General features: G+C 37.6%; 1 protein-coding gene across 1 annotated transcript in view; it reads left to right on the top strand.

Moving 5' to 3' along the window:
- EPYC (epiphycan) overlaps positions 1–13,253 on the top strand; it is a 42,402-nt gene that overhangs the window by 19,086 nt on the left and 10,063 nt on the right. Inside the window, exon 3 of the mRNA XM_005874646.2 lies at positions 7,871–8,042. Within this exon, the coding sequence (XP_005874708.1) occupies positions 7,871–8,042 (172 nt within the window). The remainder of the gene's footprint in view (positions 1–7,870; positions 8,043–13,253) is intronic.

Consider the following 13,253-nt stretch of genomic DNA (forward strand, 5'->3'; position numbering starts at 1 on the left):
GTTGAGCATTTGCCACTGGTGGTCAGTGTGCATCATAGCGACTGGTCATTCTGGTCATTCCGCCATAACAGTGGCTGGGCTTTTATTATAAACATAGATTTATTAATTTTGACTTAATTTAATAAAATACTGGTATTTAAAAGTAAAGAAGTTCAAATATGGTGAATTTACTCAAATTTGGTGGTACAGTATTTCAGGAAGTACTACACCAAGAAACCTAGATAAAAGAACAATTGTTTGTAAAGGAGAAATCAGAGGGAATATGAGAGACCAAAAAAAGTATATTTATTTTTTTGCTAATGTTAATGGCATGTGCTAGGTAAATCAATCTATTAAATAGTAAAAATTATTCTCTCAGTATAATTAGAAAATGGATAAGAAAACAAAATTTGAGAAGGTCTATATTAGGGCAAATTACATTAGCAGCTGTAACAAACAACTCCAAAATCCCAATGGCTTAACACAATAAAAATTGACATCTTGCTGACAGGATTGTCCAGTGCAGGTCAATAGGTTTACTAGCCTCCCAGTGGTTATGCAGGAATTCAAACTTCTTTCATGCTACAACTTCACCATCTTCACTTTAGGACTGTAGGTTCACAGCGGTATCTTCTGTTAACAGACTGAGGGAAGGGAAAGAATGTAAGGAAAGTATACTTGCTCCTTTCTGATTAGGACCATATGTGGCACGTTACTTCCTCTCCTGTTCCATTGGCCAGAACTAACCACATGACCCAATCTAGACTCAAAGTGGAAAATGTATTTTAGCTGAATCCCCAGGAGGAAAATGAAACAGTTTGCTGAATGCATGGAATTGTCTCAGCCATCATGCTTTCACCAGGCTGAAGTTTCATTCTGACATGATACTTATTTCTCACAAAAGTGAGAGAAAATTATAATAAATGCTGCTTAAATTTTACAACCCACCTCCATTAATGTTATGTGATATTTTCATACTTGTCAATTTAAGGTAAGATTGATTGACTGCCAGCTGCTCCCACAGGGCTACATGGCCCTGGTACAGTCTTCAGCCTTCGGGTTCAGCAACTGAAGGTTCAGCCTTCAGGTTCATCCATGATCAGCTATGATCAGATCAGACTGTAGGTTGATAAATGATATCTGGCAAAAACCCTATGAGGCTTAAAATATGAAAACATAGCCCATTAATGAATTCATAATGTGAATAGTCATTTCCCATTAATGATCATGCTCACTTTCCTTATCCAGAGCTTCTTTCTCAAAATAAAAAGCTCAATTATTCAGAAGAATTTTATTTGGCTGAGTACAAAATTAAGAAAGTGAAGCAGTCCTGTGGCTGAACTGATTAGATTCAAACTGTAATCTTCACTGCTTAGAAGCTGTGTGACCTCCGTCCTTCCACCTCTCATCTTCCACTTACAAATATACCAAATGTGCACAGTTATTGCACCTCTACACAGACTTGTTCTGAGAGTGACATTAGAATCAATGGAAAGAGCATAACAGTTTTTCATATACAGTGAGTATTCAATCCATGACAATTATTATGTTCAGCTAACTCATGATAACAGCAAGTGAAATCTCTTTTCTCCGTGTCAGATATGACCTCTTTAGTGAATATATTGTTTACGTCGAACAAATTTAATATATCTCTCTCACAATGTTAGCCACACAACAAACTCTTTCCCTAAACTGAATTTTCATAGTCTGCCATCTTCTTCAATTTCCTTTTTCTTTCTTTAGCTGCATTATCATCACTAAGAGTCAGGAGTTAAGAAGCTTGCCCAAGGGCTAGGTAGGAATGGTCTCTTCTCATTGTACATTTTAAAGATCAGTTTTGCATCATGAGAACAACCTAAAATTACTTTAATTTGGGGGGGGGGTGAGAGCCTTACTATGACTCTGTCCTTGACCCTGTTTCATATGCTAAAATCTGCATTTTTCCTGTTCTAATAAAAGCAATTATATCTTTATTTTTCAATGAATATCAATAAGTCAACTAGGCATATATATATGCTTTCACTTTCTTTTTCCTTAACGATTTGTCATGCTATCCTTATTCCCAAATTATATACAAGCAAAGAAAAGATTAATAAAAATTGTCCCACCTCTGCCTACATTGGCATGTTAAGTCAAAATTATAGAAAGTATAGCTGAGGTAAAGAGCATAGGAAAAATGATAAGGGGAACCTTAGTATCAGGACTAGCTGATCTCTTATAGTTAACAAGTACTCAGCAGGATCATTACATTCTATAAATCTCGGGAGCACCAAACACAAAATGCCAAAGGAATTGTGCCTCTCAGAATTGTTCAATGGATTAGCTCTGACTCTAGGTACATAATTTCACCTTTCCCTCAAATGTAGACCACACCCAACCAATATCCTTGGATCAGCAAAAGATTCCAAAGCAGTTTCACCTAATGAAGTCAAAACACATCTCCTTTAGTTTCCATTCACTACATGTTTGTACCTACAGTGAAGGCCCATTGGCAGACATGAAGATGTTTGAGCCATAACTAATCTCTTTTCATACCTGCTCTCTCATGCAAAGTTAAAATATTTTGTTACTCTGATATCCAAAGCACCCTTTAAAGCAGCAGTTCTCAACCTGTGGGTCGCGACCATCAGAAAACACATATAACATATCAGATATTTACATTACGATTCATAACAGTAGCAAAATTACAGTTATGAAGTAGCAACGAAAATAATTTTATGGTTGGGGATCACCACAACATGAGGAACTGTATTAAAGGGTCGCGGCATTAGGAAGGTTGAGAACCACTGCTTTAAAGTATCAAAAATTGTCACTGTTTACCTTTACTGATTCAGCCTACTAATTGTTAGACACACTGGGATAGGAGTTGGAAATGTAATTGTAAAATATATATATATTTATCCTGTATTCCCATATACAACATCAAAATCTATATCACTTATCTTTTGTTATGTAACAAAAAAAGAAGAAAAATATGAAAAATAAAATGGCAATAAATATATATCTATCAACAATTGAATCTAAAAGTCTAAATAAATGAACAAAGAATCAAATGAACAACATAAACTGATGAATGAAATAGAACCAGAGGCATGGAAACATGGAACAGAGTGACAAATCTTACAGGGAACAGGGAAGGGGTTGGAAAGAGATTAACCAAAGAATGTATATGCATATAGGCATGACCTATGGACATATATGGGAACCAAGTAGAAGGGGACAATGGTGGGTAGGGGGCCATCTGTAATACTCTCAACAATAAAGATTTAAAATATTTTAAAAAGGGGGTTTTAAGCATGGGTTGACACTAATTTTGTTTTTTTCAGAGTTTATTCTCACTTCAGTGTGAATGTATACTGAAGGAAATCCCAACTTCTTTTTTTTTAAATATATTTTATTGAATTTTTACAGAGAAGAAGGGAGAGGGATAGAGAGTTAGAAACATCGATGAGAGAGATCGATCAGCTGCCTCCTGCACAGCCCCCAGTAGGGATGTGCCCGCAACCAAGGTACATGCCCTTGACCGGAATCGAACCTGGGACCCTTGAGTCCACAGGCCGACACTCTATCCACTGAGCCAAACTGGTTCGGCCCAACTTCTTGTAAGGGGATTATTGCTGTACCCTCAGCAAGAGAGCATAGTAACATAGATTATGGTGGTGGTAGTAGACAGAGAGAAAGAATGATATTGACTGAATGACAGGTAAAATGGACAGTTGATCATAACTTAAATGTAACACTTGGCATAGACTTATTTGATTAAATAATTATAAAGACAGGCAATCCTTCCATCATTTACAAATTCAGTTTTTCCTTCACTGATCTTTTCCTTCATACATGAAGGCAGGAATTGAATCTGAGTAACTTGCATCCTCTCATAGCATTCTTTCCATCACACATATATTACATTTTTATTAAGTTCCGCATTGGAAACTTAACTGAAGATTAAGTGCTAAAATAAAAAATATCAAAATACCCCCAAATAAAGTACATTAAGTTTTATTAATTCCAACACAAGGCCTAATGGTAGCAGATGGTTTGTGATCATCTTAAACAGAAGTGATCAACATGATCAACAAGAAGTGTGTCCTGAAGGCTTTCCTTGGCAAACGAGGCAATCAGGGGGAAATGTGGCTATTTCTGAACACTATTTTGTCGTATTTTTACTCTGAAATGAAGGCAAATAAATTTAGTAAACTTAATGGTAGCATTTTAGTTATATAAATCATTTATGTGTGCTTTTTGATAATGAACAAATGGATTTGGTTAAAATTATTTTTAACCAAATGTTATTATCACTTAAAATGGTGCTGAGTACTTTTACAGGAAGATTCTTCTGTGGAAAACTCTGCTGATTGTGGGAGAAGGAAAGTTTCAATTTTCTGCAGTTTTATTAACACCAATATAAATATTACTATAAAAATCCTTATTTCTCAGGGAGCAGAAACTTTGAGACACGTCAGGGTCATTTCAGTCCTCTTTACCCTAAGAAATATTGAGGTGCTGGCTTGCTTACATAGAGGCAAGGCTGTGCATGGTCCGGAGACGGAGGCAGGCCTAAGGATGCTTCCTGGCACTATTATCTTTTCAGGCCGACATGGGCCTCATTCGAGAGGTTAGACCTCACTCGACCCATGTCACTCTCTGTGGACGAAGCATTTGTCATCTCTAGTATAGGGACACTCTTTCGTGGATATGAAATGTACTCCTAAGCATAGTCTATCAGAACATAAATTATCTACAGATCTAAGATATACAAGTACAGTAATAACTAAGCTCAAGGTCATATGTAGGAGTGACCCTTTATATTGTGTTTTTAAGTTTTAGGGAAATATAATGAAAAAAATTAAAAAGTCAACTCAGTAGGAAACAAATCAGGGTAAAATAGGAGGTATAAAAAGGAATGGAGAAAATCTATGAAAAAAATAGATACTTATATCAGAGGTTCAGTTATAAATGTTTGCATTTGTGTGTTACCAATTGTAGCTTGAGAAAAAAAGGCAGGGATGTATTCTGGCCATTTATGTTTATTCCCAAATTTAAGGTTCTGCAGCATGAGCATAAAAGTCTGCCACAGGGAAAGCTTTTTGTATTAATGCCTCATTTCCTTGCCTCACAACTGCATGTCACCTTATGAAAATTGGTGAGCGAGGAAACAATGACAGAATGGCTGAATCACTTCTATGCAGTAGTGACAATAATGCTCTCCAGGCACAGTGCTTTGCAGTTACAGTTCTGCTACTTTGCTGAACCAAAAAGGCATTCCTTTTCTTTGCTCTTAAAAAGTTGTTCAACATTCCCATTTTAATAGCAAGTAAGCATGAACAGAACAGTTTCTGATAAACACAAAAGCTGTTTTGCCTCATGATAGTGGATGACAAGTGAGATCTTAACAGCTTCACATCAAATCAGTGGAAAAACAATTATCCATTAAAAATACGTGCAAACGTTTTTCCTCTAAAGCCAAGGATTCAAGGCAACGAGTCTGGAATGTGTTTCTCCCCTTAGGCTGCCTCCATTCCATGAAACATCTGTCTCAATTTCCTCTCTTCCTGGAGCCTCCTTTGGTCTCTCTGCATACCCATTCCTTCCGTGTCTGCCTCATTCTGACCCTGCAGATGGAGCCCGTATGTCTCTCTGCTTAAAGAAATGTACCCAACCTTCTCAGTGGAGATTTATGGCCATTATATCCTCATGGATGGCTTCCTAATGCACCAAGTGCAGTAGAATTTGCTTTTGGTTTGATTTCATGCTCTAAATATATTAAAGTAAGCATTAATGCAGTCATTGATTCTTCTCAGCAAGATCTCTAGAATTAAGGGTAGAGCTGTGGATTAGATATATTCTAGACAAGCAAACTTTTTATATTGTATTCAATAAGTACTTGTTGGTTGTATATAATGCCTTGAGTTATAACGATATATGACAGACATAACTGAGAGGGTACCATCTAGTAAGCTTGGAGAGGCAGAGAAAGAATGGAGCCACTGTAGCACAGTTCAGGACGGGCTGAAAGGAAGAGACTCTGCAGAAGCCCAGAGGGAGACACGCTTCAGAAATGTGCACTGACAAAAGGAAGTTTAGATGATTGTTTTTTAAAAACTAATTTTCTTTTGTGAAGCAATATATTCAAATTTATCAAAAATAACATTGAATAAGTGTATCTTTAAAATGTTATTGTTGCCCTGGCCTGTGTTTCTGAGTGGTTGGAGCATGGACCCACAAACTGAGGGGTCATGGGTTTGATTCCCAGACAAGGGAACGTACTGGGTTGCTGCTTCAGTACCCAGCCCTGGCCAAGGCACTTGCCTACCTTTCTCTCTCTCTCTCTCTCTCTCTCTCTCTCTCTCTCTCTCTCTTTCTCTCTCTCAAAAAAAAAAAAAAAAGCAATGGAAATAATATTCTTAGGTGAGGATTAACCAAAATAAGAATAAAAATAAAAGAAACTGTTAATTGTTATCTAAAATATTCATAAAGTATCTGCCCTAATTATGTCCGTATTTTACACAGGGAAGTATTAGCTTGCATATCATTTTGACATTAAATAAATTAGAAAGTAATTTGTGTGTTTTTTTTTGTTTTTGTTTGTTTTTGCTTGTTTAATGAAAGCAAATAAAGAAGGCTGGAAAGGATCAAGAGGCCATGTCAGCCTGCTAAAGAAAAAATCTGGGTTTTTCTGGGGATGCCATGGAGAAACTAGGCCCCTGTGGGTGAAGCTGGCATGTTGCCAAACAATTGTTTTGAACAAAATTCCTGCCCAAGGTCACAAGGTCATCAGGAAGGTAGACATTTATTAATACAAATGACATTGAGACAAGGAAAGGGAGTTGAAAGTAAGGGGTTATTCTAAATGCAAACAGTGGTCTTAGATGCCATAACATTACTTATAATATGCATGTAAGAAGAGAAAAGCAAGTTTAATCTAAAATACAATCCCTGAAAAATCATTTGAGTGTTTTTTATTATTTTTTGAAATATAGTTTATCGATTTTTTACAGGGAGGAAGGGAGAGGGATAGAGAGTTAGAAACATCGATGAGAGAGAAACATCAATCAGCTGCCTCCTGCACACTCCCCACTGGGTATGTGCCCGCAACTAACATACATGCCCTTGATCAGAATCAATCCTGGGACCCTTGAGTCTGCAGGCCAACCAACACTCTATCCACTGAGCCAAACCAGTCAGGGCTATTTGAGTGTTTTTTAAATGCCTTTTATTGTCAAAACTCTCAAAAAGGTCAATTTTGACATTCCCAAATATCATTGACAATGCTTGTTATTCAAAGTAATATTGAAAATATATAAGAAATGGCATATCATCATCAAATCATATAGTCTACACATATTGTATTTTAGTAGGAATAATACTTTTCAGTAAAATACAATTGGAAGAAGTGTAAGTTGTTGTAAAGAAACAGAATATTTGAATCCAGGGACCAAGGATTAAAAGAACTGAAATATACATGACAATCTTTTCTTGGTTATTATTCTCAAGGGGAACAGAATTAGGGTGGCAGGGTGAAGGGGGCTGTGCACACTTCTGGGTGAATCTGAATTTTGCACAATTATGCATTCTTGCAATGCCGTATTTAGTAAACAATAAATTTAGGTTTTTTAAACTTATGGAATTAAAAAATATATAAAAGTGTTTAAAAGTGCAAGAACCATCCCCCCAAAAAAGACATTGGGAACTATTACTAAGATATAAGAAGCAAAACGAATTAAAAACAATAGCAGTAACTGGAACCATATGTGCTCTCCCAGGCAAGCAGGCCAGTCACAGTGTTGAACTTCAGAACATGAGTGCCCTCTTGTGGCAAACATGAATATCTGAAATTTGTCTTACTGCCTCTGGGTAATTGAGATTGTGATCAAATTCTGTTCTTTTTCAGATTGAAATAGCAACAATGATGCCTTCAGGGAATAGAGAGCTCCTCACCCCGCCCCCACAGCCAGAGGAGGCTGAAGAGGAAGAGGAGGAGGAGTCCACCCCCAGGCTGATTGACGGTTTTCCCCCACAGGAACCTGAATTCACCAGGGTTCTGGGTCCACACACCAGTGAAGGTCAGGTCCATTTGGTCATCCCTCTAAATTGCCAAGCTCCAAGTCCACAGGGGACCCACATCACCCAAGGAGAAAGTTCTGCAATAGGCTAGGTTTGAAACAGGAGATGCACATGTATTTTGTATTCAGAGATAAAGTAGTTTGAATAATTTACCTCAGGCATGATGAAAATTTTCAAATAACTAATGAAAATATTTGTCTAACATCATTACTCAAAACCTTTGTGGTGGATGGAATGCATTTTCAGAACAAAGGATACCCTCTTAGCAAGATCAGAATCTATGTCTGAGAGGTCAGGCCACGGCAGTTCAAGGTGATAAGGTTTTTTATGATAAATGAAATGATGATAGTAGTAGCAATAATATTTACATTGGTTGAGCACAAAATATATGTGGGCCATGATGCTCAACACTTCACCTTATCTCATTTGTGTATTACAAACTCCCTGTGAAGGTGTCAGCATTAATCTTTTCATTATTACTGAGGCAACTAGCTTTAAAAGGGTAGGAACTTGCCAGAGATCACATAGCCATTAGTTTCACATGCTGGGTTTGAAGCTAGTCTCTTCTGATTTTTATCTGTATAGTTCTTCTCCTAGGAAGTAGCAGAGAGAGGAAAAGAGAGGAAAGTGGTTCATTACACTGAATTCCATCTTGTTTGGTTTAAAGGTGATCTAAACCAGAGCATTTTGTTAACAAGAAGGAATGCCTGGTGCTACATGTGATTCTATAATTTGTCTATATTTGTTGTTAGAAATTATCAGTGTCATTCTTGGGGTTATTCAAGTGGACTCACTCCAAAATACTTTCACACACACACACACACACACACACACACAATATTTGTTGTTAGAATTTATCAGTGTCATTCTTGGGGTTATCAAGTGGACTCACTCCAAAATACACACACACAAACACACACACACAATAGAGAGAGAAAGAGAGAGAGAGAGAGAGTGAGAGAGAGAGAGAGAGAGAGAGAGAATGGCATAAGAGGAGGGGTATAGAAAAGTGAGTAGAATTTTCACTACAAAGGTTTAGTTACTATTGAGTATCTTTGTACTCTAAGCTCTAAAGATACAAAACTTACCTTATAATGACTACTTTTTCACAGATACTTCTGTCTAGAACAGGGAGACAGACATGGGAACAAATTTAGAGGCTATAAGGCATTACTGGTGATGTGAGAAAAGTCTGTAAAGAATATACTGAGCAAGCAAAGAGAGAAGAGAGCATTCAAATCAGCTTTGCAACTGTCTGGATATACTATAATCTTGAGCAAAGCATTCAATGTTTGGTGGTTTTTTGGCTCAATTTTCTCATCTAGAAAGTGGGATAATAAATACTAAATCTTACCTCATAGAGTTTTGTAAGGATTAAATGAATGAATGAATTTAGTACCTGGCCCATAGTAAACATAGTAAATGTTAATTCTCATTATTTTATTTTTGATAAAAGAGATTATCTTTTGTTCACTTTCAACACATTTTTCAGGGTACAATAAAATATCATTAACTACAGGCAGATATCTGGAACTTACTCACTTTGCATAACCGAAACTTTATGCCTGTTGAACAACAAATATCCATTCCCCCTCTCCCCGCCCCTGTAACCACCAATCTACGCTCTGATTCTCTGAGTTTTTAACTAAAAGTTGTCTTTGCGACATGCTGCCTAGATACCAGCCACTAAAGTGTTCTATGTGCATTGACTCTTTGAAGAGTCACAACAATGCCATGCAGTAGGTATTGATATTTCTGCTTTATAAGTAGGAAAACTAACATTCCAACATGCTATTAAAGTTGTCCAATGTATGGAGGTGGTACATATTGGTGCTGGGATGCAAACAGAGATCACCAAACTCTAAGTCTTTAAGAAATACCTCATATTCTTTCCACATAGTTAGCTCTCTACAAACAGAACCAGGGAATGCACACACAATTACAAGGAAATGTGAGTACCCAGCAGAAAGCCCTCAGAGCAGGGAATTTAAATAGCCCTAGAATATTACTTACTTTTAAGTAATTTCAGATTCTTCAAACAATGATGGATCTGGCATCATTAGCTATAGTTAGGTATTTTAGCTGAGCCAGGAACAGCACAAAAGCACACTGCCCAATTTTTTAGTCAAAATTATGGCTCCATAGTGTCAGCTCTGAGATAATATTAAAAACAATCTATGACTTTTCAAAAAAAATGTTGTCGCTAAAGTAGTTTCAGTGTAATAAAGTGAAATTTTTAATTCACATTTTAATTTCAAGAGAAAAAGCATCACCAAAAATTCTAAATTTAAAATTAAGTTCACATATTATAAATTCATCAAAGTTAAATAGTTTGGAAACATTTATAGCATTAAATACAAAAATATCATATTTTAATTATTAATACAAATTTCTAAAAATAATATTCTGAAACCATATAAAGTAGGCTTGAGTTATAAATGGAAAAAGTAGAATTAAATTATTAACTGATGTGAATATATAATTACTCTGAAAATTTATTGCTAGATTAGCATGACCATGAATATATAGAAGAATAAAATTCCTTACTTTAAAAAAATATAATAACTGACAAATATTAATTCATATTGATTGGAGAAATCAGTAAGTATTAAATATTTTGCAGCTCCCTCTTAAATGTTTTCTCTAGATTTCCATTCATAACATAGTTTTTATTTCTAAAGTTGTTATTATAAATTACTAGAGGCCTGGTGCACGAAAATTCATGCACTTGGCAAGGTCCCTCAGCCCAGTCTGCAGCCTCTCACAGTCCAGGACCCCTCGGAGGATGTCCCACTGAGGCTTAGGCCCATGGGGAGTGGGCCTAAGCCATCAGTCGAACACCCTTAGCGCTGCCGAGGAGGCAGGAGAGGCTCCCACTGCTGCTGTGCAGCTGTCAGCCTGGCTTTTGGCTGAGCAGAGCTCCCCCTGTGGGAGCGCACTGACCATCAGGAGGCAGCTCCTACGTTGAGCATCTTCCACCTGGTGGTCAGTGAGCATCATAGCAACCAGTCATTCCTAGTTGCCCTTAGCGTCAATTTGCATATTACCCTTTTATTATATACTAGAGGCCCAGTGCATGAAAATTCATGCGCTGGAGGGGGGTCCCTCAGCCCAGCCTGCCCCCTCTCATAGTCTGGGAGACCTCAGTGGCAGGAGGCAACCCAGCGATCAGGGGAAGGCGATGCCCCATCACACCTCTGCTGCTGCCACTGCTGGCAGCACAAGCCTTGGCTGGCCCTGGTTACCTGCACCTCGGGCTGGCCCTGGGTGGCTAAGGGGCTGAGGGGACTGGGCGCCGCCATCTTGTGGCTGTGGGTGCCGCCATCTTTGAGGGCGGGGCAGTAAATTAGCATATTTCCTCCTTATTGGCTGTGGGCGCTGCCATCTTTGTGATGGCATGAGGGTCAATTAGCATATCCCCTCTTTATTAGATAGGAGGATTTTTCTATTTAATGATAGCAATACTACCTTAGTAAGTGCCTTACTAGTTCTTTTCTGTGAGGGGAGTTGCAAAGCTTAGAATGTTTTATACAAATTGTTATAATTAAGCTAAATAGAAAAAAACATAATTAATATTTACCAAAACATTGATAACACCACACAAATCATACACGTGTAAAATGCAGGAAGGTCTTAAAAAGTTTACAGGTTGAAAATTATGGGGGGCCCTAACCGGTTTGGCTCAGTGGATAGAGCGTCGGCCTGCGAACTGAGAGGTCCCAGGTTCGATTTCGGTCAAGGGCATGTACCTTGGTTGTGGGCACATCCCCAGTAGGAGGTGTGCAAGAGGCAGCTGATCGATATGTCTCTCTCATTGATGTTTCTAACTCTCTATCCCTCTCCCTTCTTCTCTGTAAAAAATCAATAAAATACATATTTTTTTAAAAAAGAAAATTATGGGGGGAAATGCATATAACGGCTCACTGTTGAGTATGGCATCAATAAAGTATGTAAGATCTTTGAGTGAATGTTGTCCCAACTCTTCTGCAATCCAGTGCTCCCTAGAAATTCAGAATCAGAGGTAGCCAGAGGAAGACAAGTCAAGAGTTGAGATAGTCACATAACTTATGGTATAATTTCCTTCATCCTATTGACTGTGTTGAGATTAAACAGCCAAAGTGTTTTTCTTTAGCCTCTGCTGATATTCTAAAATTTATAAAGAATATGAGAAACTTATCGTTGCTTGAACAAAAATTCAAAAATGGCTGAGCGGGAAATATATTTGTACGAAAACTATAGGGGATGATTAATTAAATATCTTAGTTGCATTGTTAGTTCTTGATCTTTGAACTAAGGCAACAAGGTGTCTCTGTGAGTGAGGGGTTTCCAAATAGGGAATTTTCAGTGCTAAAACCAGGAAAGTTTCAGCTAAATTGGATGAATTGATCACTGAGCAATCTCAAGGAAGTTCTTCCATCACATTCTTCTGTAATTATCATGGAGTATTTCACTTTCTTCATTCATCTCACTTCTCACAACCCTTCCCCTCCTCCTCCCTTTACTCCTCAGACTCTTTAGGAAACTCAGTCTTCTACTTCACAAAGAAAATGCAATCTTCCAGTCAGCAGCTCTTTGGTCTTTCTGTTTTCAGACAAATAATTACCTACAACTACATCTCTCCTATTGCAACAGAGGAATGTGTCCTCCGGCGTGTGGCTTTGCATTCTCCCACTGGGCTTTAAACTTCATTTCCTATTGCCCTCTCGGGACCCTTCTTTAACCTCTGCTCCTTTGGATTCTTGCAAACCTTCTAGCTTAGTCAATATCCCTCATTATACACAACACAAAAAAATCTTTTTTAAAAGTAATTGGTTTTTTTCTTCCTTTTTACAAATATCTCAATAACATTGTCTACTAGTATATTTGCTGTAACTAATTCCTCACATCCAACTTTCTCCTTAGTTGACTGTAATCTGGCTTCCAGCCTCATCACTCCACAGCTCTTGCTGAATCTCCTATAACCATCACAACTAACCCAAGAGACATTTTCAACCCAAGAGATATTTTAATTTGCCTGGCATCTCAGCAGCCTTGATTGTTTTCTATTTCCTTTTCTTTCCAACCCTTTCTCCACTTGGTCTCCATAATATTGCCCTATCCTCCTTCCCTCCTTTCCTTCTGATCATTACTTCTGTCTCCCTTAGAAGACTGCTGTCCTCTACATGAGTACTAAACAGAGAATGAAGGAAGGATAGGTGTGTCTGTGTGTG

Source organism: Myotis brandtii, unplaced genomic scaffold (genome assembly GCF_000412655.1).
Source record: "Myotis brandtii unplaced genomic scaffold, ASM41265v1 scaffold449, whole genome shotgun sequence".
Classification (NCBI taxonomy): domain Eukaryota; kingdom Metazoa; phylum Chordata; class Mammalia; order Chiroptera; family Vespertilionidae; genus Myotis; species Myotis brandtii.